Source organism: Gallinula chloropus (genome assembly GCF_964237585.1).
Source record: "Gallinula chloropus genome assembly, contig: HAP1_SCAFFOLD_143, whole genome shotgun sequence".
NCBI classification, from domain to species: Eukaryota; Metazoa; Chordata; class Aves; order Gruiformes; family Rallidae; genus Gallinula; species Gallinula chloropus.
Window position 1 is genome coordinate 62,778 of NW_028168343.1, and position 23,058 is coordinate 85,835.

Sequence of the window (23,058 nt, forward strand, 5' to 3'; positions counted from 1 at the left end):
GAGATACTCAGCTCAAATTCCCCTGTGTATCTGAAAATGCTGTGAAAACAGATGGTAGTTGTTCACCTCAGCTGGGGAGGAATGGTTTTGTTCTTCTGGCTTGTATTGAGTGTCTGTATACAGGGTCTTTCTTATAGACAAGGCCACAGTGGAATCCTGAATCCGTTCTTGGGCTTAAGTGACATAGCTGTGTCACTGGCTTGTCTGTCTGTCTTTGTATAATGATTTTGAACATGTGTAATAGTTGCTCATTCAACTAAAACTGGAGTGCAAAGATCTTCAGGCAGCTGATCTTTAACACGTCTGTTTGGCATAACAAAGTTGCAGAGCCATATAAATTAGGCCCTCTGACTTTGAGCTGTTGCCATCATACAGTAACTTGATGCTTCTGATCAATGCAGCAGAAGCTGTTTCCTGCTGAGGTACTTGTGTGTGTCCCTGGCTTGCACACAGCCTACTTGTGTTTGCAGATATGGAAACCAAGGGAAAGCATCAGGTTCAGGCTGAGCTTCTGAAAGGTGACTTTGAAGGCAGTCTTCAAACCTCTGCTCAGAGACCTACCTCATTGTCCTTCACACACAGGACACATTTGTGGTCTTTGCTTTCATAAGGAGAGAGGGGAGGCAGAGGAAAGGAAAGGATGTTTTTCTATATTGGTTGAGAACTGCCAGCCTCATTTAATACTGAAATAATGAGGCAAATTCATCCTCCTGGCTGCTGGCCTTAGTTGGGTCGTTTATTTCAAGTCCAGCATCCAAGATCCAGTTCCAGCCACATACCTCGGCCAGGAGTGGTGGTTCTGAGTTGATCAGGGGGTTGGTAAAGGGAAGGAGTTTTGATTGCTACAAGGAACAACAGTGCTATTGAGATTTGCCAACTGAAGATCAACTCCTGCTATTGAAAACTGCATTTCAGGCCCAACCCATGGTAAGCATCAGCTATGTCCTCACAGCTGTTAGATGTGGTGACAGAGTTCAGGGGCCTCTCTCACCTCATTGATCTTTTTCGAGTCTAAGAAATCATCTCTGAACAGGCAGGCTTTACCCTTGAAAAGACATCCCAGGTGGCTGCATTGCTTGGTTTGCCATTGCAGTGTCATTGAGCAAGACACAGCCAGTCAGTCACAGACCAGCACATCACTCCAGCCTGGATTTTTTATTCCAGTTGAGCCTTCTTGTGGTAGAGTGGCACTCTGTTTTAGAGGCATCCTAGTAGTTCCCACCTTCTTTCTCATCTATGAAAGAGAATAGGTGTAAGGAAACAAAGCTCTTTTTGTGTTCTCAGCTCTTTGAACAAAGTGACCGTGCATGTTTTCAGTCCTCTTCACAAGTCAGTCAGTCAGCTTCCATTGTGTGTTCCAGAGTAAAGAAGAAATGGCATTATTTGTATGTATGCCTGGCTTCACATGGTGACGCTGATGAGATTAAGTCTCTCTTTGTTAGTAGGAAGCTGCTTTAGAGGCCAAGACATTTCATCACCAAGTTCCTCAATGCATCGTGCTGTTCTGCCAGCTGGTGGCTGTACTTCCCTTGCTGCTTGTCATTGCTTGCTCTGCTACTGCTCTGGTAGCACCTTTAACTGGTCCTGAAATGCACAAAGCTGACATGTGGGCCATTACACTTTACCTGTGAACACTGCATGCTTGCATGGGTAGTGAGAGCTGATGTTAGATCTAAAAAAGCAACATCTCAATGCTTGCTGATGTGACTTATTTCCATCATCCTGTGAGCAGAAAGACCTTTGTCAATCACGTGCAATGGGATTCATGAAGATGGAAGAAAGAGCACTTATGTCATCCTGAAGTGACATTTCTTCTATGAGGTGCTACAGCCGTCATGGACTCTTCACCCATTTTATTTCTCAGCCTTGGTAGTTGGTGGCACAATGAGAATTTACTGGCCAGAGAGTAAGGGAAAGCTTCTGGCTGCACCTCTGTAGGCTCAAGCACAAATGCAGAATGTGTGGAGCTGTTGGCTTGTTCACATAATCCCTCCAAGGACTGCAGGTATCTCTGCTTCTGCAAGGTGTGTGAAGAGAAATCTTTTCCCATTGGTGTGCCCAGCTTTTGGGGATGAGAGGGTTGTTTTCCTTGTGCCAGAAAAATCTCACGTATTGTCAGTGGCATGATCATCAGCTGAAGCACACAAACATGAGATGCATAAGACTCAGGGGAGTGTAGATAATGTATTCTTTCTGTCAGGTCTTCTACTGTGCACAGCAGAGTGTGGCTATTCTCTGCCAAGGTGAGAAAACAAACTGGGATCAGCTTCTGACTGACACATTGTTCTCCCATGTAGGAGAAGTATGTTTATTCCACCTATAGTTGTATATTACAAGACAGAACTGTGACTAGTTGTAGTAATTTCTTACATATGATACAAAGGACCTTTAGAAACAACTGAATTTGTTTTGAAGCCCTTAATCCTTACCTTGTCTAGAAGATGAGATGATACTCTGGAAAGAAATGCTGTTAAAGCTGAGAAGATGGTGTAGATATGAAGGATTTCTTCAAAGTAAGCTAAAAAACCCAGGAAAATTCAGCCCTTATAAATCCACATTTCTTAAAAGGCTGTCCATCAAACATGCCATAATGCTTTCTTCTCTGTGTTTTATTCTGTCTGTTCTCTAAGTTTTGGACTTTCAAAAAGGTGGGGTCTCACAATAGATAAATTTTGTATGTTACCTCCCTAAGTACTTTAACAGCTATTTAATTCTGACAACTTGACAAACTCATTCTACAGTTTTGTCATGAGTGTGTGGAGCTGAAAGAAACTATTAGACAAACCTCACTATTTTCACTCTAGACAAGCTTTTAAAAAAATCTATAAAATGTACATATTTATGGCATCATTACAGATCTAATTACAATTAAAAACTGTGATGCAAAGCAAATACTGTGCATAAAACCAGCAAACATTTGGGCAGTCAGTTTTAGATGTTTGCATTTGTTTTTTTCTTTGCTTCACTGGACTGTCACTGTCTCAATAATTTTACAGATATTTAAATGGGGATGATTTACTTTTACACAGGTTAAAATGTTTCAAGGCTTAAGATTACCTTTTATAAGAAATCTTGAAAAAAATCAGAAAGCACAGGATGGAGTGGTATGTGAAGCAGGAAAAAGAGAACGTTTCTGTTTGAGTGGAAATTGAGTGGAAGATGTTTCCCAGGTGCCTTTCACAATAAATTGAAATCTGAGGTAAATCACTTAAGAATAAAAACAAAGTAGTGCTTGTAAATATTAATGGAAATGAATGTTCCATTGATGTAGCTGCTGGTGGCAAAAATTCTTCCCAGCTTTTTCGAACTACACAAATAATGTTGCCCTTAATTTCATTCCAGTTTTACCAGTTGGTCAGTTGGAGGGAGGTGCACAGGAGCAGAGGGAAGATTTTTGTATTTAAAATAATAAGTAACAAGCTCCATTTTTTCAGAGCTCCACTGCAGAGATGGTGCTATTCGGACAGCAGTAGGCAAAAAGAACAGTTTGTAACCAGGATGCAGCTTGTTAGATTTTTATGCATTGCTTGGTTCACAGATGAGCTGTATTTGGATAGAGATTGTCCAGGAACACGCTTGCTTGAAAGTGGGTTAGAAGTGTTCTTCATTAGAAATCTCTTCCTACAGAGTGATTTCACTAAACACGATAAAGAAATGGACATCATCCACCCAAAGCTGCTCTGTGTGTTTCATCTTGATTGCTGAGGGAGCAGCACACTGATGACATTTTAAAATGGTTAGCAGACCACAGGAGATTTGGGGGGCTTTTATGTCTTACATGTGCCTTTCCTATCTTCTTGTTAGTCTTTTATTCTCTGGATGGAGTATGATGGTACTGTTTTTCACCCCTTGAGGGGGTCTGCATTAATTCTGTTTTGTAAGAAATCTTAACCAACATATCCTATAGTATATTCTATTATGCACTAGAGATTACATAATCATGACTTTTTTTTTTAAATCTATGGAAAAGCCTTTTCCCGAAATCACTACATCACTACCATTTACAGGTTTCTGCGTCTTTCTCAGAATTGTTGTGCTGCCCACAGCCTCCAGAATCAGTCAGAATCATTGGGCTGGACTGAGACAGGTTTTGAGCATTCACATATTTAGCATAATAAATTCTTGTCCTTTCTGGTAAACTCCTCAGTAATTTGCCAGAATAGCTTATAGTGTCTGGCATATCACATGCAGTCTTTATTGTTCTTAACTCAAAAGACTAGTTTCTAAACTAAAAAATTCCTTGCTTCCATATATTGCTTTATTGATTTACTTGAGGCTTATAGGGTGGGATTACGAAGATTAGTCTTCCTGTCTGTCCTAGAAATATCAGTTAAATCACAAAACTTGGCATTGAAATTCAGCTAGTCAGTTTCTTCATACCTTTACCATAAAAATCTAGGCTATGAAATTCAAGTCTTGAGGTGACAGCAGTGTTGGGCATCCTATGTAATGCAGAAATCACCGTGAGACTGAGTGCTGAATAGAAACTGTGGAGGGGTTTATCTCAGCAGAGTAACTTGTCTGTGTCTTGCCGGGTTTTCTCTAGAACTGTGGTGGTGGTTGTGTTGGCTTTTTTTTTTTTAGTTTATTTTTAGTTTTTTTTATGCCTGAAAATAAACATTTAAATTTAAAGTCATGCAAAAACTAGATTCTCTCAATTTGCCTGTGTAGTTAGATTCTTAAAGGCTAGAAAATTAAAAAGTAAAGGTACCTTTTCATGTTTATTACATATGTGTGTATCTGTATATGTATAGCAGTGCTTACTGGTTTTGTCATACACACTAATTTATCTATTGTGCAGGAAGCAGGGAACTGTTATTACAATGCAGTTGCATACGTGTAATTATATGCTAAACAAGCATTGTTGCTATTGCTCTGGAAAGCAACAATGACAGTCAGACAAACAGAACTTGTTAGTTGTCAAGAACCCAGAAGTAACTTCCAGAAATGTTACTGCTTTGTGGCAGAGTAATTTATTTTGTTTGTTTCTTGCTTAATTGTGTTTGTGTTTATTGCCAGGATAACAAAAATTACTTAGGCCTTTCATTTATATTTACAGTGTTGTAATGATGCCTCTGGGGTAGATTATGCCCACCTTTCAAGGGGAAAAAAAGGTGGTGTAATAATATTCATTGAACCTGTTTTCTGTCACATGGAGATGTTCTTTTTGAAAAAGACAATAATATGTAAAAGTTGTAGTGAGTGTTCAAATAAGTTGAACATTATTTGCTGTGTTTTTTTCTAAAAATGTGTGTTGGACATATCACAGTACATCTGAACTGTATTTCTGACAGTGTTAAGTAGCTCAGTAGAAATACATTAAGCTGTGCTGTACATATATTTGTAGATAATTTAGCTTCATGTCTGGTCATTTCATAGTAACATAAATCTCCAATGTTAGGATTATATTTCATATACATGTAATAATATTTAACAAAACAGTCTTTGGCTTATGTAACTTTCATTTGATAAAATTATTAATAAAAACACCTGTTTTGTTTGCAGCATTTTAAATCAGGCTTGAAAATCCATTTAAGTTAATAAAAGACAGTTATTTAAACATAAAGTGAGATTTACAAAACAACTTCTGTTGCTTATTGCAGTATTACTGATAGGGATTGAAAGGCTTTCCCTGTGATAGTATTGTGTGGGCAAGGGGGAGGGGGGACAAACAAAAATTTGACTGTGAAGCTGACCAGCTCTCTTAACAGTCAAGTTGAAACTCTGACACTGAACAGTGGTATTTATCTTTCTAAAACTCTCCCCTGATATGATTTAACCTAGTCACAATGCGAATTGGATTTTCCATAGCGTCCACAGGTTTAAAGGGGAAAAGTTCACTTGCACTGAATACTTCAGCTGTTGTCCCTAGTCTGTTACTATAGTTTCTGCCTTTTAATCCCCCCTTGGCCTCAATCCTTCAGCTACATATGCACATTAACTTAATTACCTCGAGTTCCCTCCCTGGAATCCAAGAGTAGCAAGTGTAAACCTGTGCATATTTTAGGGATGAGTTTTTCTTTGTCTCCATTTTTTCAGCTTCTTTGGGCTAATATTGTCAGCTCACAAGTGAACACCCTAATTTGGATATCTCTGCTTGTAATTTAACCTTCAGCAAAATGATTGTACTCTTAATCTGTTCTTTCCCTTGTGACCATCAACAACATTTATACAGTGTTAATGGTTTCCTGTAGGAAAATTGGGGTAAACTTGTTTGGAGCTTCAGTTGCTTAATGCAGCTTTCATAAACTTCTCCACCTTGCACTGGCCTTCTGCTGTGCTCTCTGTCAGTGCTGGCAGATCTGTCCCTCAGGAGACACTGCAGTAGGGAAACCTCAGTTTGGTGCCTCTGTACAGGAACAAGTCATACCTTTCTCACTCAGGGCAAGAAAAAGAAATGCTTAGTTCTGTGTTTGAGTAAATGTAAAAGCTGATGGACCTGTGGAAAGCAGTCCATTGATGTGTTTGGCATGTTTGAGCGTGGAATTTAAGCTATTGCATCCTCTTCCTGCTACCAGACTCCCTGTTCCTCTGAGGGCTTGACTCTTGTGCCTTGAGAGCCAGCTCCTGTAAGGTTGTGTGTAATGTGGGATGGACAAAGTGAACTCACTCAAGCAAGTCCAGTTTTAAAAATACAATGGAAAGATTTAGAATTAAGCAGAAATCTGCCAGATTAACTGTGTGTAATTTATGTTCCTTAGGTGACAGGTATTTTTAAGGAGTTCTCTTATTATTGAGGGTATCATTGCTGAATTTTGGAGAATAACTTTCTTGGGTGTTCTTCACTAATTAATGTAACGTAAGCTTTTGGAAGGAAGCTTACAAGGGCAAGTAGTGATAGCACAAAGGGTAATGGTTTTAAACTAAAACAGAGTAGATTTAGATTAGATAGAAGTAAGAAATCCTTCCCTGTGAGCCTGAGCCTGGCGCAGGCTGCCCAGAGAAGCTGTGGCTGCCCCTGGATCCCTGGCAGGGTTCAAGGCCAGGCTGGATGGGGCTTTGGGCACCCTGGGTTACTGGAGGGTGTCCTTACACATAGCAGGGGATTAGAAATAAATGTGTCCCTTCCAACCCAAACCAGTCTGATGCTGTGATTCTAAGAACAACTGAATTTCTATTGCCTTGTAAAGCATTAGAAATGAGAGGATATTAGTAACTTCTTCTCATTCAGTGACTGTACTGACTAGAGCAGCATTGTGTCTTTTGAACTCAGTCCCACCTGAGTCCCATTCAGTCTGTTGAGGTGAATTCAGCTTTCAAATTATTAAATGCAATCCAGGGATGTTTTTCTGTCCTCCGGTTTTCAGCAAGTAAAGCAATGCAGTTCACATCTTGAAAGCCAGTCCTGTTAGATACATCTCTTTTAACATTCTGGGGTGCTTGCCTGTGCAGCATGCCTCTGTTGGCCAGGTCTATAAGGTAATGAGGATTTAAGTGATTACTTGTGTTGACTATTTCAATTAGCTAGTGGTATGGGGGACAAAGGAAAAGGTTACAAAATGCTATGAAACTGAGTATTAAAATGACTTTGGACTTACTTTTCTTTCCAGGATAGTACAAAGTGTGTATCCCTAGTGATCTTAGGCTTTCACTAATTTGTCAGAGACTGAGAATACCATGTGTCTACAATAACTTACAAAATAAAAATGTATTTCACATTAAATTTATAATGTGTTCTGTCAGGCTTTTCAACAACTGTTCTAAATAAGGTAACATCTTCTGATTTCCTACATTGCCATCCACGCAACTTTGCACACATTTGCTTCTTAGAAGTTGTCCATGAATAATACAAAAATAAAAACTCCTGATAACAATGATTAGGATAAGGAGTTTTTTTTATAATTGTAAATTCTGTAATCACAGCTCTGTAAATTACTGTTCTTAATTGTCAGGTTTTAGTTTGAATCAGTAAGAGGTTCATGGAAATGAAGTGAATGATTTACCAGTACCCTGTGGGGGAGTGTGAAGCATTAGTTTCTTGCCAGTGAACAGTTAGAAATTTGCAGATGCTGTCTTCTAAAGAATTACTTGATAAATTTTCATTGTATGTGGCAAGTAGCCAGAAGTTAGGATATCCAAGTTGGGCTACTTTTATACTAAACACTGTTAAGTTCTGGTTAGCAGTTGGAGTCTTTCTAAAATACTCAGGGTTTCAAATTTCTTTTGTGGGCAAAACTGAACAATTGTTCTGGTTAAAGGTGTTTGGGATTCTTGGTACCACAGTAGGAGAGGACACAGAGTAGTCAGCCTGCCAATCCTCTGATTCGGATGCCTGTTTTCATTTTCTTGGCAGACCTGTTTGCAAACTTACTTTTAATTTCTAACCAGTGAAGTCTCAGTAAGTGTTGTTTGCTAGGTGCCTAGCAGAAAGTCAATAACCTGGTTCAGTGGCAGAGGATTTATCTTACCGTTGTGTTCCTCTGTTCATGTCAGGACCAGTAACAAGTGTTTCTGTTCTCATGAACATCATCTTCAGATAGTGCTCCCACTTTCACAGGCATTTGTTTTCTGCAGACACTTCAGCTGGTTAGAGTGTCTTCTGCAAAAGATGAAAGGATACAAGCAGTGTTCATGAGATCTTCAAAAAAAAATGAAAAGTAGTAACTGTAGGGTGTTAATGTTGTAGAGAACTAGAGAAGGAATAGGATAACCTCTAAGGCAAGACCCCATCTAATCCTAGAATCATAGACTGGTCTGGGTTGGAAGGGACCCCAAGGATCATAGAGCTCCAACCCCCCTGCCACAGGCAGGGCCACCAACCTCCAGGCCTGGAGCTACACAAGGTTGTCCTTTCTTCTGCAAGCTACTTATTTTAATAATTCCTGTTCAAATACAGTCAACTTTGAAATTATATTTTGAAGGGGTTTTTTTGTAAATTCGTCTTAAGGATTTATTTTATTTGTTTTTCTCAATGTTCTTGAATCACAGGAGTTTCTCTCTTGGTGTTGAGAGAGTGCTATTCTACACTTTATATTTAAGATATTCTCAGAGAAAAGAGTAATTTTAATGTTAATTGTTCTGGTTGAATAAATAATTTAACTTTGAGTGCATCCTGAGATGAAGCCTGGCTTCAGTTCTGATCCCAGGGAAGGTAAACCATAGCTGGAAACCAGAATACTTTCACCTGAAAATGACAGAGGCACTGTGTAGAGATTCTATACCAATCAGGTTTATTCTTCTGCAATAGGCACTAGGTTTCTTTTCTCCAGTAAGTATTTTAGATAAACTTTTGAAGTCAAATGCATATTTCTACATCTCATTTAAGTTTATTTTTCAGCTTTAAGTATTTTATAGTTAATAAATAGTATCAGGATTTTGTCAATGGTATGTAAATAAGGCTTTAGGAACGGGTTTGCAGTCTTGTTTTCTGGGATTTATTCAGTGCTATGTAGTTGCTTTTTGTTACCATTGGGAGCTCTTGGGCTGTGTGGTCGTTTTCACAAGCACTGTGAGGGATTTGTCCCAACAGAAACGAATAATATGATACCTGAGGTCCATGCAGTGCTCTTAATTTTATAATCAACCCCACCAATAGCATGTTAGATAACTTCTTCTGAAAGGCAGCATGGAAAAAAAACTTAACTGGAAGTGTCTGGATTTCAGATTAATTTTTCTGCTAGGGAATTCCTCCCACCCCACCCCCTCACATCCCCCCCCCAGCCCCCTCCTTCTCTCACCCTGGGGCAGTCTCGGTTTGAAGCTACAAGTCATCACGTTCACCCCTGGACTGCTGCACAGGGCAGCTGCAGTTCTCTGGGAGCCTTCTCTGCTCTGCTCCAAAATAAGGTTTTGTGTTATTCTGTTGGTTTGTGCCACTGGTAGTCATCAAGCCTGCAAGTCTTCCCTGTCTCCAGGACACTTTGGTTTTTTAAGAGCAGGATGCTGTGAGAAGGAGCTACAGGAAGGCCTCCATGGCCTCAATTTACATTTTCTCCTTCTAAACAGCTCTTTAGGGGTGACTCTCAAAGCCCTCAGATGTTTCTAGCTGATCAAAAGCTTGAGAGCACCAGACTTGGAGGTGACTTTCAGGGCCACGCAGTTCAGGGATATTAGTTCCTGCCTGTTGAGTGCAGGTCTAAATGGATACTAACTGCATAAAAATTCTTCAGCTGCAAGGAAAAAAGGTACAAAGTTACTATTTCATTCTAGTGACATCATAGCTTGTATCATTAAAAAGATTCCTTACATCTCCAGAGCCTCCTTGAACAAAATATCAAGGATAACTTCCTAGAATGATGAACACTGGCATTGGAGAAGGTCAGTACTATGTGCAGGCACTGACTCAGGAGAGCAGATTAGAAAAAGCACCCTTTGAATGCTGCAAGTGTAGGATGTGGAAATCTGTGTCTTTCTCTCTAAGGGGTCACATGCAGGTTAAGCATGTTGTACTAGCTGGTTTGTATAAAGCTGGCTGGTGCTGCTGCATATCATCTAACTTATCCCACCAAAATTAATTTTTGGAAACATTGCTTCCCTGTTGTTTTCTCTGAGTTTATAGACAAGAATCTTTACCACTTGAAACCTAGCAATGAAAAGAGATAATGCTTCCTCCCTTTTTTTTTTCCTGTTACATAATAGATGTGTTGAACATTGTAAGAAGAAGAGCTTTTAATTTTATGAAATTTGGTTGGCTGTCAAAGAGACATTATAAAAAGTGGTTTCTAGCCAAATTGCTTTTGCTGAGGAGTGATGAATCTCTTGCCAGCACTAAAGAGGCACTCTCCACATTGGATATCTGCACACTTGTCATGGGCAGAATGCAGTAATTTTTCTGAACGTAGACAGTAGAAATTCCATAGCAGAAATTGAAGTTTTCGTATTAACTGTCACTGCTTCCAGCAGCTGGTGTGCTGACAAATAGAGCAGAGGTGGTGGGGCTGGGTGGTATTGTTCCTGCTCTGATGGTTTGCTGTTGTGATTGCCTTACTCTCTTGTAAACTTCATTTTCCTGTACATGTTTGTGTTTTGTTGATTTGTTGGTTTTTCTTTTGGGTGGAGGGGGGGTGTTCAGTTAAGAGAAGGAAGAAAATAAATATTATGCAGTGCATAACATGACTGCATCACTCAGGGATGACTCATACCTCTTCTCATATCCCACTGTATTGTCACCAGACATATTGTTAGGGTGAATGCAGTATTAAAATGTAATCAAATAGTTATTTTTGTGTACATATAAAAGTCAGAAAAATATCTGACCCCATTGGAGGCAGGGTGCCAGCAAAAGTGAGGCTTGGAGACTTCATTTAGGACCCTATGTAAAACAAATGAAAAAAGGCAGACAAACAAGATGATTTAAGGGGTGACAGCTTTAAGGCTCAGTATCTATAACATTTCTCTTTGCATTTTTACCCTAAAAGTTCATTGGGATAGCACCCAGGTATTAACTGTAAATTAGCTGCTAACAGTGGTAAATCATCTTCATTCTATTGAACATCAGGAGAAAGTTTAATGTTTTGACATATAAAAACATTTAAGAGGCAAGCTACATTTAAATGTAAATTGAAAGCGACTGAATCCCACTGTAGTGGGATTTATAGTGGCTGTTTTAAACCTGAAGAAATGTTTAAGCAATAGGTGTTTTGTATCAAAAACTTCATTAGATCAGGAATAACACACAGTTGGAGCAATGCCTTGCTGCATATTAACTGTTAGTTTGATAAATGCAGACGTCCACATTAAAATATTTATTCTTACTTTTTTTGGATAAAATTATTGACGAGATACATTTGAAAAACAAGTGTGATTCTTCCTTCTAGTGTCAAGGGCACAGGCAGAAAGAACAATTTTATCCATTTTCAAAGGAAGATATTTCAGAGGTTTTATATCATTGAGAAACATACTGTTTTGTTTTTTTTTTTAAATCTGTAGATGAGCCTGAGTTGGATTTGAATGTTTCAAGATGCTGAAAAGAAATCTTCTTTTGCAGCTGTTGTTAAGAACAAGAGAACGATAATACTAATTTCTGTTTGTATCTTGAGCATTTAGTGAGGAAGTTCTGAAAATTATTTTCCTGAATGCAGATAAGATGCAAAATGGCTAAATGATTTTGAGGGCTCTATGGATCTGATGCAATCCAAGAGAAAAATAGAAATGAGAACTCTGAGTGTAATCATGCTAAGTTCAGAAAAGACAGCCTGTTAGATGTTCTCTCTGTAATGAAAAGCCAAATAAAAATTACATTGTAATAATGCTAGGGTTGTAAATGAAGTTGAAGTTGCCCATTATGGAGCCAGAGACTGTTTGGACATGAAAAGTATTTGCTGTTCTGGTAAATTTATTTGTAGTTAATAGTGATAAGCATAGTAATGTTGGAGTATACCTACTACTCGTGCAATCTTAAGTGCATACTCAGTGAAGTGCTGTTTGCTTGTTGTATGGTAATGCCCTGCCCATCTCCAACCAAGATCAGTTCGTCACAAGATTCACATGTCATGGAGTTACACATGACACCATACAAAATTTCCAGGGCAGGAACCAGAGGACCTACAGAAATCATAATTTTAATGTGTCCAGCCTATTTGTAGCCAGTTACTCTTGGCAATCAGAGATCCCCATAAAATTATGAGTATCTTGTTAGTGCTTCTGTAGGCAACAGAAGCGATTACATTAGAGAGATGCAGCAAAAGATTGAGAAAAAAAGGCTGTCTTGGGATTCTCTTTAAAGGTTTTGATTGGCTTTAAATACTGTTGTGGCCAGCTGTTATATTTGAAAATGTGATATGTTAAGCCCAAGAGTCAGCTTTCCTTAAATCAATGAGGTTTGTATGTAACTATACTGTTGGCTGATGAGAGCGAACAAATCCGTTATTGCAGCTGTACTCCGTGGATTGCTAATGATAACCTATCTCAGAAGTGGTATTGTAATGTGGTTAATGTAATTGAAAAGCATATGTGGGAAAAGGAAATTCTTTCTGCCAGTTAGAAAGCGTATTAATTGAATAGGTTAGGAAAGCTGCAGAAGAGAAGAACAGGGTGGATTACCAGTCGGTTTCTGAGGTGAAAACTGTTTCATGATTTGAGATAGAATCTGACTTGAAATGGTGCTAAAAGACCTGTATGAAACGTGAAGGAATTTGTGTGTCTGAGTTTGCATGTGTATGTGTACAGAGCGTAAGAGAAGCTCACCTGCTTGGAGACCATTAAGTTCAGGGACATTTGTGGAAAAGGATGAGGAGAGAAATGTTTCTCTTAAACATGTTTAAACATGATAGTAAGATTGTGTACCTGTGTAAGTAGGGGAAATCATTGTTATATTGTTACAGCCTGAAGAAACTAGCTTCTGTATCTGTTTGGATGCTTAAATACCCGGTCACCTTGAGTGTCCACTTTATCACTACATGGAGATTCTAATATCTGACACTTTCAGGTCTTGTAGGCATTTATAAAACATGCAAATTACATGGTCACACTAAACCAAAGAAGTAAAATTTGTTTTCACTGCTACATTTGCTGTTACCGTTCTAGTGAGCTGAATGGTATGAATTCCCAGGGTCCTTTTTAGGAGAACAGGCTGCCTGCTACTGTTTGTGAAGGTAGAAGAATTGCATGATAAGAAATACCCCCTTGTCTACCTCATCTTTTTCCTCTAATTCCTATAGTTGACATGTTATGCTGAGATTCCTGTCTACAGATTTACCTTGGGATTTAGATTACTGATGGCCCAGAAAAATTCTCTGCTGTTCCTACAGTCTGACATTCCCCAGAGGCCCATAGGGTCAGTATAGTCTTGGAGAATGCAGGCAAGCCTTTATTAATGGTACATGAATATTTTATTAATGGTACATGGATAGATCTTTCACTCTTTTAGAGTAACCTCACATCTGCAGCATGTACTCTTGCAGCTTTTCTTCCTAAGCAGTAGCTTGTTCTGGAAGGTGAATGTTCTGCCTTAGTTTTACTGCTCTGCTTGGATCAGCAACATGACATTTATAATAAAATGGTTTCATTATAAGAAGGTTTGTTTTTTTTTTTTTTTCCCAACATTATCTGGCATTTATTTGAAGTTAATAAATTGATCTGTTTTGAATCTCAATGCAGAATGGGTGCAGCAGACAACATTTACAAAGGTCGAAGTACTTTTATGGAAGAACTGACAGATACTGCTGAGATAATAAGAAAAGCAACTTCAAGATCACTAGTAATTTTGGATGAATTGGGAAGAGGAACTAGCACACATGATGGAATTGCTATTGCTTATGCTACACTGGAACATTTCATTAGAGTTGTAAGTGTTTGATCTGACATGTGGTTGTGAATGCTTTTTCAGCCTGTACCATGTTAGGCTGAACTGGACATGATGCCTGTTTCCTTGTAGAAATGTAGCATGTCTAGACTCAGAGCAAAGGGGCATGGATAGAGGATACCAGTGTTGTGTTTTATAACTGTTTTAAGCCAAACCTTCTTACATGCCTTACCTCATTGTTGTAGGTGGAGTCACTGACACTGTTTGTCACTCACTATCCTTCGGTTTGTGAGCTAGAGAAGATGTATCCAGACAAAGTTGGTAATTACCACATGGCTTTCTTGGTGAATGAGGAGGAAAGTGCTGAACAAAAAGGTACAGTATAAATCCATCTGAGGTTTTCACACAACAGGTGTAGGCAGAAACTGTAGAAGTGTAATTTAAACCTCAACATGAAAGTTACATGTTCAAATTCACTAGAATATCAGCCTATACAGAGATTTTGGAGGGCTTGAAAACTGTACAACCATTTCTCTTTCACATTTAATACAAGAATCAGTAACCTGGGTCAGATAAAAGAGTCACACAGCTTGGTAACTCACAGTAGATGAATACAAAGGATTAGGGAGGAGGGATTAGGGATCAAATGTGTGTTAACTCTTTCTCTAGAAGATCTCACTGTCTGCAAACATTTGCTCTTTTGGGGGCTTCAAGAGCTAGATGGTTTTCTGATTTTTATTATTTTCAACAAGGTTGTCTAGTTTCTCTGTGTGTGCATGTGTACTTTTGGCATCTTCATCCTATTGTGTAAGCAGTTTTCACTGCATTGTGTGAAGAACAACTTCCTCTTGTTTGTTTTGAAACTCTTTTGAAACAACATGTAGCTTCACCTGGTGGTCCCAGTTCTTTGAATTGGAAGAGGCAGAGGAATAATCTTTGTTCTTCCTGTCTGTGCCATGCCTAATTTTGTAGATTGCTGATCATAATTGCATCCAGTTCTGCTCTTGCCAGGCAGAAGAGTTGCAGCATTTATGCTTGTCACTGTTGCTCTGAATTAGTATTTTCAGTAAAGTTTGTCAGCTCTCTGCTTAGCCCTTTTCCTTGTTTGACAAGTACCTTGAGCCTCTCTAACTGCAGTGATGATCACCCTTCATGGTGAGAACTGACTGTTACTGTAAGTTTCCTATCTTTTAACCAATTATATACAAATGCAAAGGCATTCCTTTTAGATTATGGCTGCTTAGTTTTCAGAGGAGCACTTGATGCAGGGCTCTTGTCAAATACCTTTCGAAAATTCACACAGGGTTTATCCACTACATGTGTCTTACTCACATGGCATCCAAACTTAGAACAGATTTGTGATGTAGGAATTCCCTCCATACCTTTGCTTTTTTTTCTTTTTCTTGATGTATCAGGTTTAATCAGGTGCTTGACAATTCTGCTTGTATTCTGGTTTTCCTGCTTTGCCTGAATTCTTCTTAGGAATATTTAAGAATTGATATGAGCATCAGCATGTCCTTTGCTCACAAAGTTCATTAACTGGAGTGTTGATCTTTGATCCCATGATACAACTGAGATGTTACCAACATTCAGTACTTACTAGTCCTTAACAGCTGTGTCCACAAAGCCCTATCATTTATGTTTCACTTTGTCTTATTTCATGTTTATGTCCTGCTTCAGCATTTCTACCTTAAATGTTATTTTACCTGAACCTTCAGGTTATATGTAGTCTTTACAGTTTTGCTACAGAGAGACACAATAGCCTGTGAGCAAAAATGCATCTGTGTTTCTTACTCTATAACTTTAGCTTCTGTTGTCTTAACATTTTAATTGTTTCATTTAAGGTGAGTTTTATGGCATGTTTTTTCCCAATCTTTGACTTAGATAACTCAATTCACCTTGAGTCATTATCAGTTATGGAAATGTCCATTGTTCCAAAATCTTGCAATCTTAAAACAGAAAAGTGAATGGTAGTGAATGATGTTGTAGAGTTTCTGGTCTTTACACAAGGCCTGGCTTGTGCAGAGTTGCAACAAGGATGTCTTAGGAGGAAAAGGAAGGAGTCATAGGACCTATAATGATGTCTTTTACATTTGTACCTTTTCATCCTGTAGAAAACCCCCTAGCAGAGGATCCACCATCCCAACTTGTATTTTTTTCTAAGCATTTTTTATGGCTTTCAGCCTCCTGGTAGGCAGGAAGCTTTTTAATGTGGTGTGGTTATGGACTTCTTGACTGATAGGTTACTGACACTGTCATTGCTTAGCAGACATGAGATGGAGTGTCCCAGTTGCAACATAATTAATCAGTTTGACGTACAGTTTTTGACACACAGAGATAAGTCTGCTAAAAAAGACACCAGGTAAACATCTATTTAAGAGTTTTTTCATTCTCACAATGGGTAGGTAAAACAGAATAAATCATACCTGAAGCATGAATGGCAATGAGACCACAGTCTTTGTCATTTCAGTCTTTGGTCTGCTGTGTTTTATTAACATAATAGTTTCTCATTTTGGTTTTATTTTTTAGGATTTGAACACGAAGAGAATCCTGAATTTATCACTTTCCTTTATCAAATCACTAAAGGAGTCTCTGCAAGGAGTTATGGGCTAAATGTTGCCAAACTGGCAGATCTTCCTGAAGAAATCTTGAAGAAGGCAGCTCACAAATCAAAGGAGTTGGAGAGGATAGTGAATATGAAAAGGTCAGAACAATTGTGATTTCCCCTCTCCTCAATGAATATTCAGCTATGAATTTAAGAACATTTCACACAGTATGCATTAAAAAATGTACAGTAAGAACTACTTCAGCTACCCTCCTCTACTTTTCAGGGAAGACAGTGAAACAAACCTCAAAAAAAAAAAAATCTTAGGGAAATCGTGCTATCTCTTTCAATCAAAGCTTTAGATTTAAAAGGTAGATACTATGTCAGAGGTTAATTGCTGCTCTCTGAAACAGGATTAGAAAAAACTAAATGCATGTTGAGCTAACATTAGGAATAAACTGTGGGGGGTCTTTTTCTTATGCTAAATACGTAATGTATGCTTTCATGTATGTATTTTCTCTGTTTTCAGAGAAAATATTTAAACATATATTTAATATTTAGAATATAACTCACATCTAGTATCTCTTCTGTTCTACCAGCGATAGTGAAAATATTAATATATTTAATTTGGAAAGGATATTATTCTCCGTGGAACTTGTATTTGCATAATACAATATAGATGAATATTCTTCAGTTTAACTTAAAAAATTAAGTATTTATGATTTAATTAAAGTATTAATAATTTATAATTTATTTTGTTTACCTCCTCCTCCCACTCCCCGACACAACACACAAAAATTTACTGAAAGTTTGGGCGTTTTAATATCTTTCTGCTAACCACTTTTCATTTAGGAGCTTATGCACTTTATATAGAGACTAGTTATGAAAATTCTTATGTGTGTCAAATAGTATCACCTCTATAAAACCTGTAACATTATATATATAGTTTAGATATAAGTATGTGCGAGCATTCATTTTAATTTCCACTGAATTTTTTGTTATTGTTGTTTTCAGTGGCAGTCCTATCAGTAAACCTTCAGGAATATAATAAATTAACATCCTTGTTGCCTGGTGGTTGTAACTAATCCTGACAGAATAATTTTGTATGAGAAAATTTTGAGTACTAATTATTTGTAGGTGCAAGCAGTTCTTTTGAAACTGAACAGTGCTTAGTGCTTAACACCAGTTTTTATCCCTTTTTCAAAAAGCAAAATAATTCTTTTGATGATACATGACAGTTTGTGGGAAAAATAATGTGGTGGCTTCTGTTAATTGGAAATAATAGCCCATAATTGACAAAAGTAAAACAACAAATTACTAGCAGTGACTTGACTCTGTTGTTATGTGGGGTTCTAAAATCAAGGAAAAAAAATGTTTTCCAGAAAGGTGAGAGTATGAGCTGGAAGGGTAGTGTTACTGTGTAATAAAATTAAGATGCAAAATAATACTATATGTACATTTAGCTTGTATTACTTTGTTCTGTGAAAATCATGCTAGCATATTACTTGGACAGGGCACAGAGTTCTAGTGTGTCTCCAACCTGTGGGCAGTAAAACTACTATCCAGTGATGTCATTAGAAGATTGATTTACAGTGCCCATGGAGGGGTAGCATGAGGGCTGACCAGCCAGTTTTAATTAAGGGACTTAATTGTGCCCAGTTGTTCAGCTTTTGAATAGGTAGGTAAGCGATTGTCTCTATTTTAGATTTTGGTATAGAATTTGCTTCTGTACTTGTGGTGGTTTGGCCCTGGCTGGAGGCCAGACACCCACCAAAGTCGCTCTGTCACTCCCCTTCTCAGCTAGGCAGGGGAGAGGAGATATAATGAGAGTCTCAGAAGTGAGATGAGGACAGGGAGAGACCATTCCACAATCAGCACCAAGGGCACAACAGACTCAACATGGAATAAAATGCACCTATTTATTACCCAACTGAAACAGGGCAGGGTAATGAGAAATCAAACCAAATCTTAAAACCCCACCCCTCCCATCTTCCCAGGCTCAACTCCACCCCCCATTTCTCTCCCTCTTCCCCCAGCAACACAAGAGGATGGGGGCTGGGGTCAGTCCATCAGATGTGGGTAACCTGCTGCCTCTGAGACTAGCTTACACCATGTGATGTTTGACGCTTTCTCTTCTCCCTTTAAGGACAGTGAGCTACACAGGGGGTGAGGGACAAGGGACATCCAAGGCACATCAGTTGGTAATTCATCAGATTTGACCTGTAGCAGGTTATTCCTTCCCTGGAGACCTTTTGCACACACTTTGTAGGGAACTTCATGCAGCTGTATAAACCTGGAGCTCAAGTCAATGACAAAGTAAAAAAAAATCCCAACAAACAACTATTATGTCCAATGACTTCAAAGAGTATAAATGATTGTATTAATTTTTCCAGTTCTCCCGTGTAGGTCATTATAGAAATACTTGCTTTTGTATATTCCTGTTTATTTTCCCTTATTACCATGATGTCATCTAAATGCCAGAGTATTTTCCTATACCTTCTCCTCAAAAGAGGCATTAACAAATTCAGAATTTGGTATGACATATCAGTGGTAGGAAATAAAAATTATCATGAACTTGGGAATAAAACTCAGACCTCTTCGTAGCAGTATACTTGTGGTGTAACAATACCCACAGGCTAGCTGTCTTGTCTTAGTTTTTAAAACACATTCATTTTATTTAAGAAAATCCACTGTGTAATTCCATCCAGTCTTGACATCTTTGTCATCAGGAATGTATTAACCTATTTTAAACATCCTGTTGTTATTTGTGTCAGCTCTTTTTAAATCAAAAAGTATTAAAAAAAGAACACAGAAGGATGTGTCTACTCATTTATATTGAAAATATCTCTTTATGGTTCTACTAATGCACATTTGTTGGAATTGAATGCTGAAAATTAAACAGTGCAAACTACAATGCTGTTTGTTGCCTTTGCTCTTGCTCAGTGTTCTATTTCATCTCATCAGTGTTTCTAGTGCTCTGAAGTTAGCTATAAAATTAAATTGTTGACTGACAGAGCTGGAATAAATATGTTTGGAAATGTTAACTAATTGTTTAAAGATCACATAACATTTTAAACTGTGCAAACTGCTGGTTTTGACTGTGTATAAAATTTTGCATAAGACTATAGGGCTTTCAAGGTTTGATGTGTTTAATTTAAAAATACTTCCACATTCTGACTGATATTTGTTTGCCCCCCACCCCCCTTTTTTCCAGGAAAAGGCTGAAGTGCTTTGCTGAAGTATGGCAGATAAATGATTCTCAGGAACTACAGAAATGGAAAAGTATGTGTGAACCTGAAGATGAAAGAAAGGACAGTTTTTAGTCTTCAAATCATGCTTAAAGATTGAAAATATTGGGGATGCAAAATACAGATCTGAAGACAAACAGATTATAGGTGCATTAAGCTGACTTTTCTGCCTTTTGAGAGATAAGAGATGATGCATTGTGATATGATGCTCCACACCCACTTCCTGATTGTATCTTTCTCACTCCACATTTCCTCCCTGAAGTGTTTTCACCCTTTTCCTTTAATGCAAAATGTCTAGTGGCATTGGATTTGGTTTCTAATATGTTTAGAAAACAAGAGAAAAATTACGTTGATAAATAATTTGGCAAATATTTTTAAATAAAATAATGTCTTTTAAATTTATCACATTTCAATTTCTATAAAAATCCCTCTGTGTTGCAAAAATGTAGCTGAGTCTTGACTATGCTATACTGCTGTGCAACTGGTAAATGACTGCCATAAAGAGACTTTTTTGGTTTGTTTGTTCTAGTATTAATGCATTTAAAAATCACTGGTTTTGTAGATCACCCTCTAACATGCACCATGAATTACGAACAGTGTGTGGCTGGATAGGAGAGATGGTGCAACTAGTAGTTCTCAAAGCAGCAGCACAAAACACACATTGACTGGTTTTCCTCTTCATTCTTATGCATACCTGCTTCTTTTTCAGCTTCAGCTTCTGATATTGGCATGGTCTGAAGACTGACATACCCTAAATAATGTTGGAGTACCATAAGATGAGATGAAAAAGGCAATTCAGACTATGCAACTGACATCCCCTGTGCTCTGTCAAATGCAGAGTAAAGCTGGGAAACATGTTTAAAAACAGAAATGATGTTTTTTAAATTTTGAGTGTGATATCCAATTGATTTTCCTTTATAAACATAACCACTTGCTATGAAAGTGGACAGTGATGTCCAGACACTTAAAACTTGGTAAATACTTTGTTGTGTTTTAAAAAAAAAAAAAAAGTGGAAAGAAATTAAATAAAATATAGTCTTTATTTTAGTCTTTTTTATAGTCTTGATGAAATGAGGTTTTGTAATCTTGGAGACAGCTGAACCTTTCTAATTTTTTTCAGTTTATATTTTTTTTTCTGAATAATGCATGTCAGATGAAGATGAAGTAGTGATATCACATGGGATTGAATTAGCCTTTCCAATATAGAGAACTTCATGCAGAAAAGCTTGTAATTTTTTTTACCTGTGAAAAACAATTGCTAACCTGCACCAAATATTTTTTCCTGATAGTTCAGATGACAAAGCATAATTAAAAAAAATATATAGTTTGTCTGCTTCAAATAGCAGCATCTATTTAATACAAGCATCTGCTTCTGCTGTGTGTGGTGTATTGATGTAAATCAGAAGAGCTGAAGAAGGAAGCAGTTTTTTAAGGTGTTGTTGCCCAAGTGTTTTTAGCTTTGCCACATGTTGTGAAGCACGAGTGTAATACTCCATTATTAATGCACACAGCTGTGGTGCATTGGAACTCAGGACTTGTGACCACAGTCTTCAAAGAGAATAAATAAGCCATTACTGAATTCCCATATGTGCTAAATGTGCCTTTAGTGAGACTCTCTTTACCCTCAGGGGAGCATTCAAACTGTGCCTCTGACAAGGAAAAAAATACCCACTACACCTGTATGAAGTCTGAAAAGAACTGAGAAATACAATTAAGGATGGAGAAATGGACTGGCCCCTTCATACTATCAAGAGCAAAGCAATTACAGCAGGCTTTTCTCTTAATGCCTGCGATCGTATTAGAAATAACTTCTGAATTTAGCCCTGCTCAGTTCAAGAACAGAGTTTATCTTGCTATCCCAGTAAGGTTTATTTCTAGATGTGCAGGCTAATTATTAAAGCCACTGTTTTATTCTCTGCTGATTCCTAGCAGATAGGTAAAAAGTTACAACCATTTGAGGATGCACTATGAAGAGATGGCGTACTATTGTTACATGTGTTTGCTGCTGATTTTAGGATACATCTGTAATGAATCACACAGTACAGTGCCACTTCATCTAGAGCTTCTTCTGATGACGTGGAGCAGCCACCCTCATTAGCAGGGTGAGTGCCACGTGAGTGTGATGACTCTGGGATGTGACGAGTTCAGACCTCACTTGGGTACATTTGCAGAGCATGAGATTAGGTGTAGTCTAGACAGGCAGCCAGACAGACATTCCTTGGCCTTTGTTAGCACAGAACACTAGAGGGATATAAAGAAACAAAGGCTTGCTGGAAAACCTGCAAAGGCATTAATTTTGTAGGAGGTTTGGGGTTTTTTTCCATGTTTTTTTGCTGTTGTAAGCTGGGACTTGCGTGTCTGTCATAGCAGGAGTTCTAAGAGATGGAAAGATGAGAAGCCTCTTTTGTGTTTTCCTTTTTTTCTCCTTTCTTCTTTTCTTTTCAATTCCAGCGCAGTAAGTTTCATCATAAAGACAGTTTGAAGTACGGTTTTTGGTAGGTGGTACAATCCTAAACATGTGCCCAGTTTTTAAACCAGAGAAATAAACCTTTTGTCCCAGTGCTGAGTCAGCAAGTTTGGATCTTTCATGCTGACAGCTGCAAGACTAAAGAAGAGTGATCCATACACAGAACATGCTTGGTTGTAGTGGGAATTCGTGCTCTTCTGGAGGTCGCCTTCAAGAAAAGAATGTCTAAATATCTTTGTCAAAATATGAATATTTTTGGGAACCTGCACAGTGTTGGCTCCTCCTGCCTGTGCCAGCATGTTACTGACGATAGTAAGATGTAATACTGATGTGAAAAATACAGATTTGTACTATACATAAAGGTATGGTCTCCCTGAAAGACTTTAGCACTTGATGGCTTTTACCTGGTTTCCTGAAGTATTTATCACTCCCTTAGGCTTTCCCACTGTTTCCTCTCCCCTGCTCTTGAAATATAAATTTTAATGCCTTTGTGCATCTTGTCTGGAATGTTATTGCCTTTAGAAACCGCAGTGCCACAGGTTAGCAACAAAAACTGGTAGATGGTTTTGATGGAAGAGAAGGCGAGAGAGGGCTGGGTACACTTGTCACTGCCTTT

The 23,058-nt window shown here is 38.1% G+C and overlaps 1 protein-coding gene across 1 annotated transcript in view; it reads left to right on the forward strand.

Annotated features, from left to right (window-relative positions):
- Positions 1–20,396, forward strand: part of LOC311204600 (DNA mismatch repair protein Msh3-like) — a gene marked incomplete at its 5' end in the record, with an annotated part of 47,913 nt that extends 27,517 nt beyond the window's left edge. The window contains 4 exons of the mRNA XM_084281004.1: positions 14,038–14,224; positions 14,428–14,557; positions 16,712–16,886; positions 19,942–20,396. Coding sequence (XP_084137130.1) covers positions 14,038–14,224; positions 14,428–14,557; positions 16,712–16,886; positions 19,942–20,050 — 601 coding nt within the window. The 3' untranslated portion in view covers positions 20,051–20,396. The remainder of the gene's footprint in view (positions 1–14,037; positions 14,225–14,427; positions 14,558–16,711; positions 16,887–19,941) is intronic.
- Between the last annotated feature and the right edge of the window lie 2,662 nt (positions 20,397–23,058).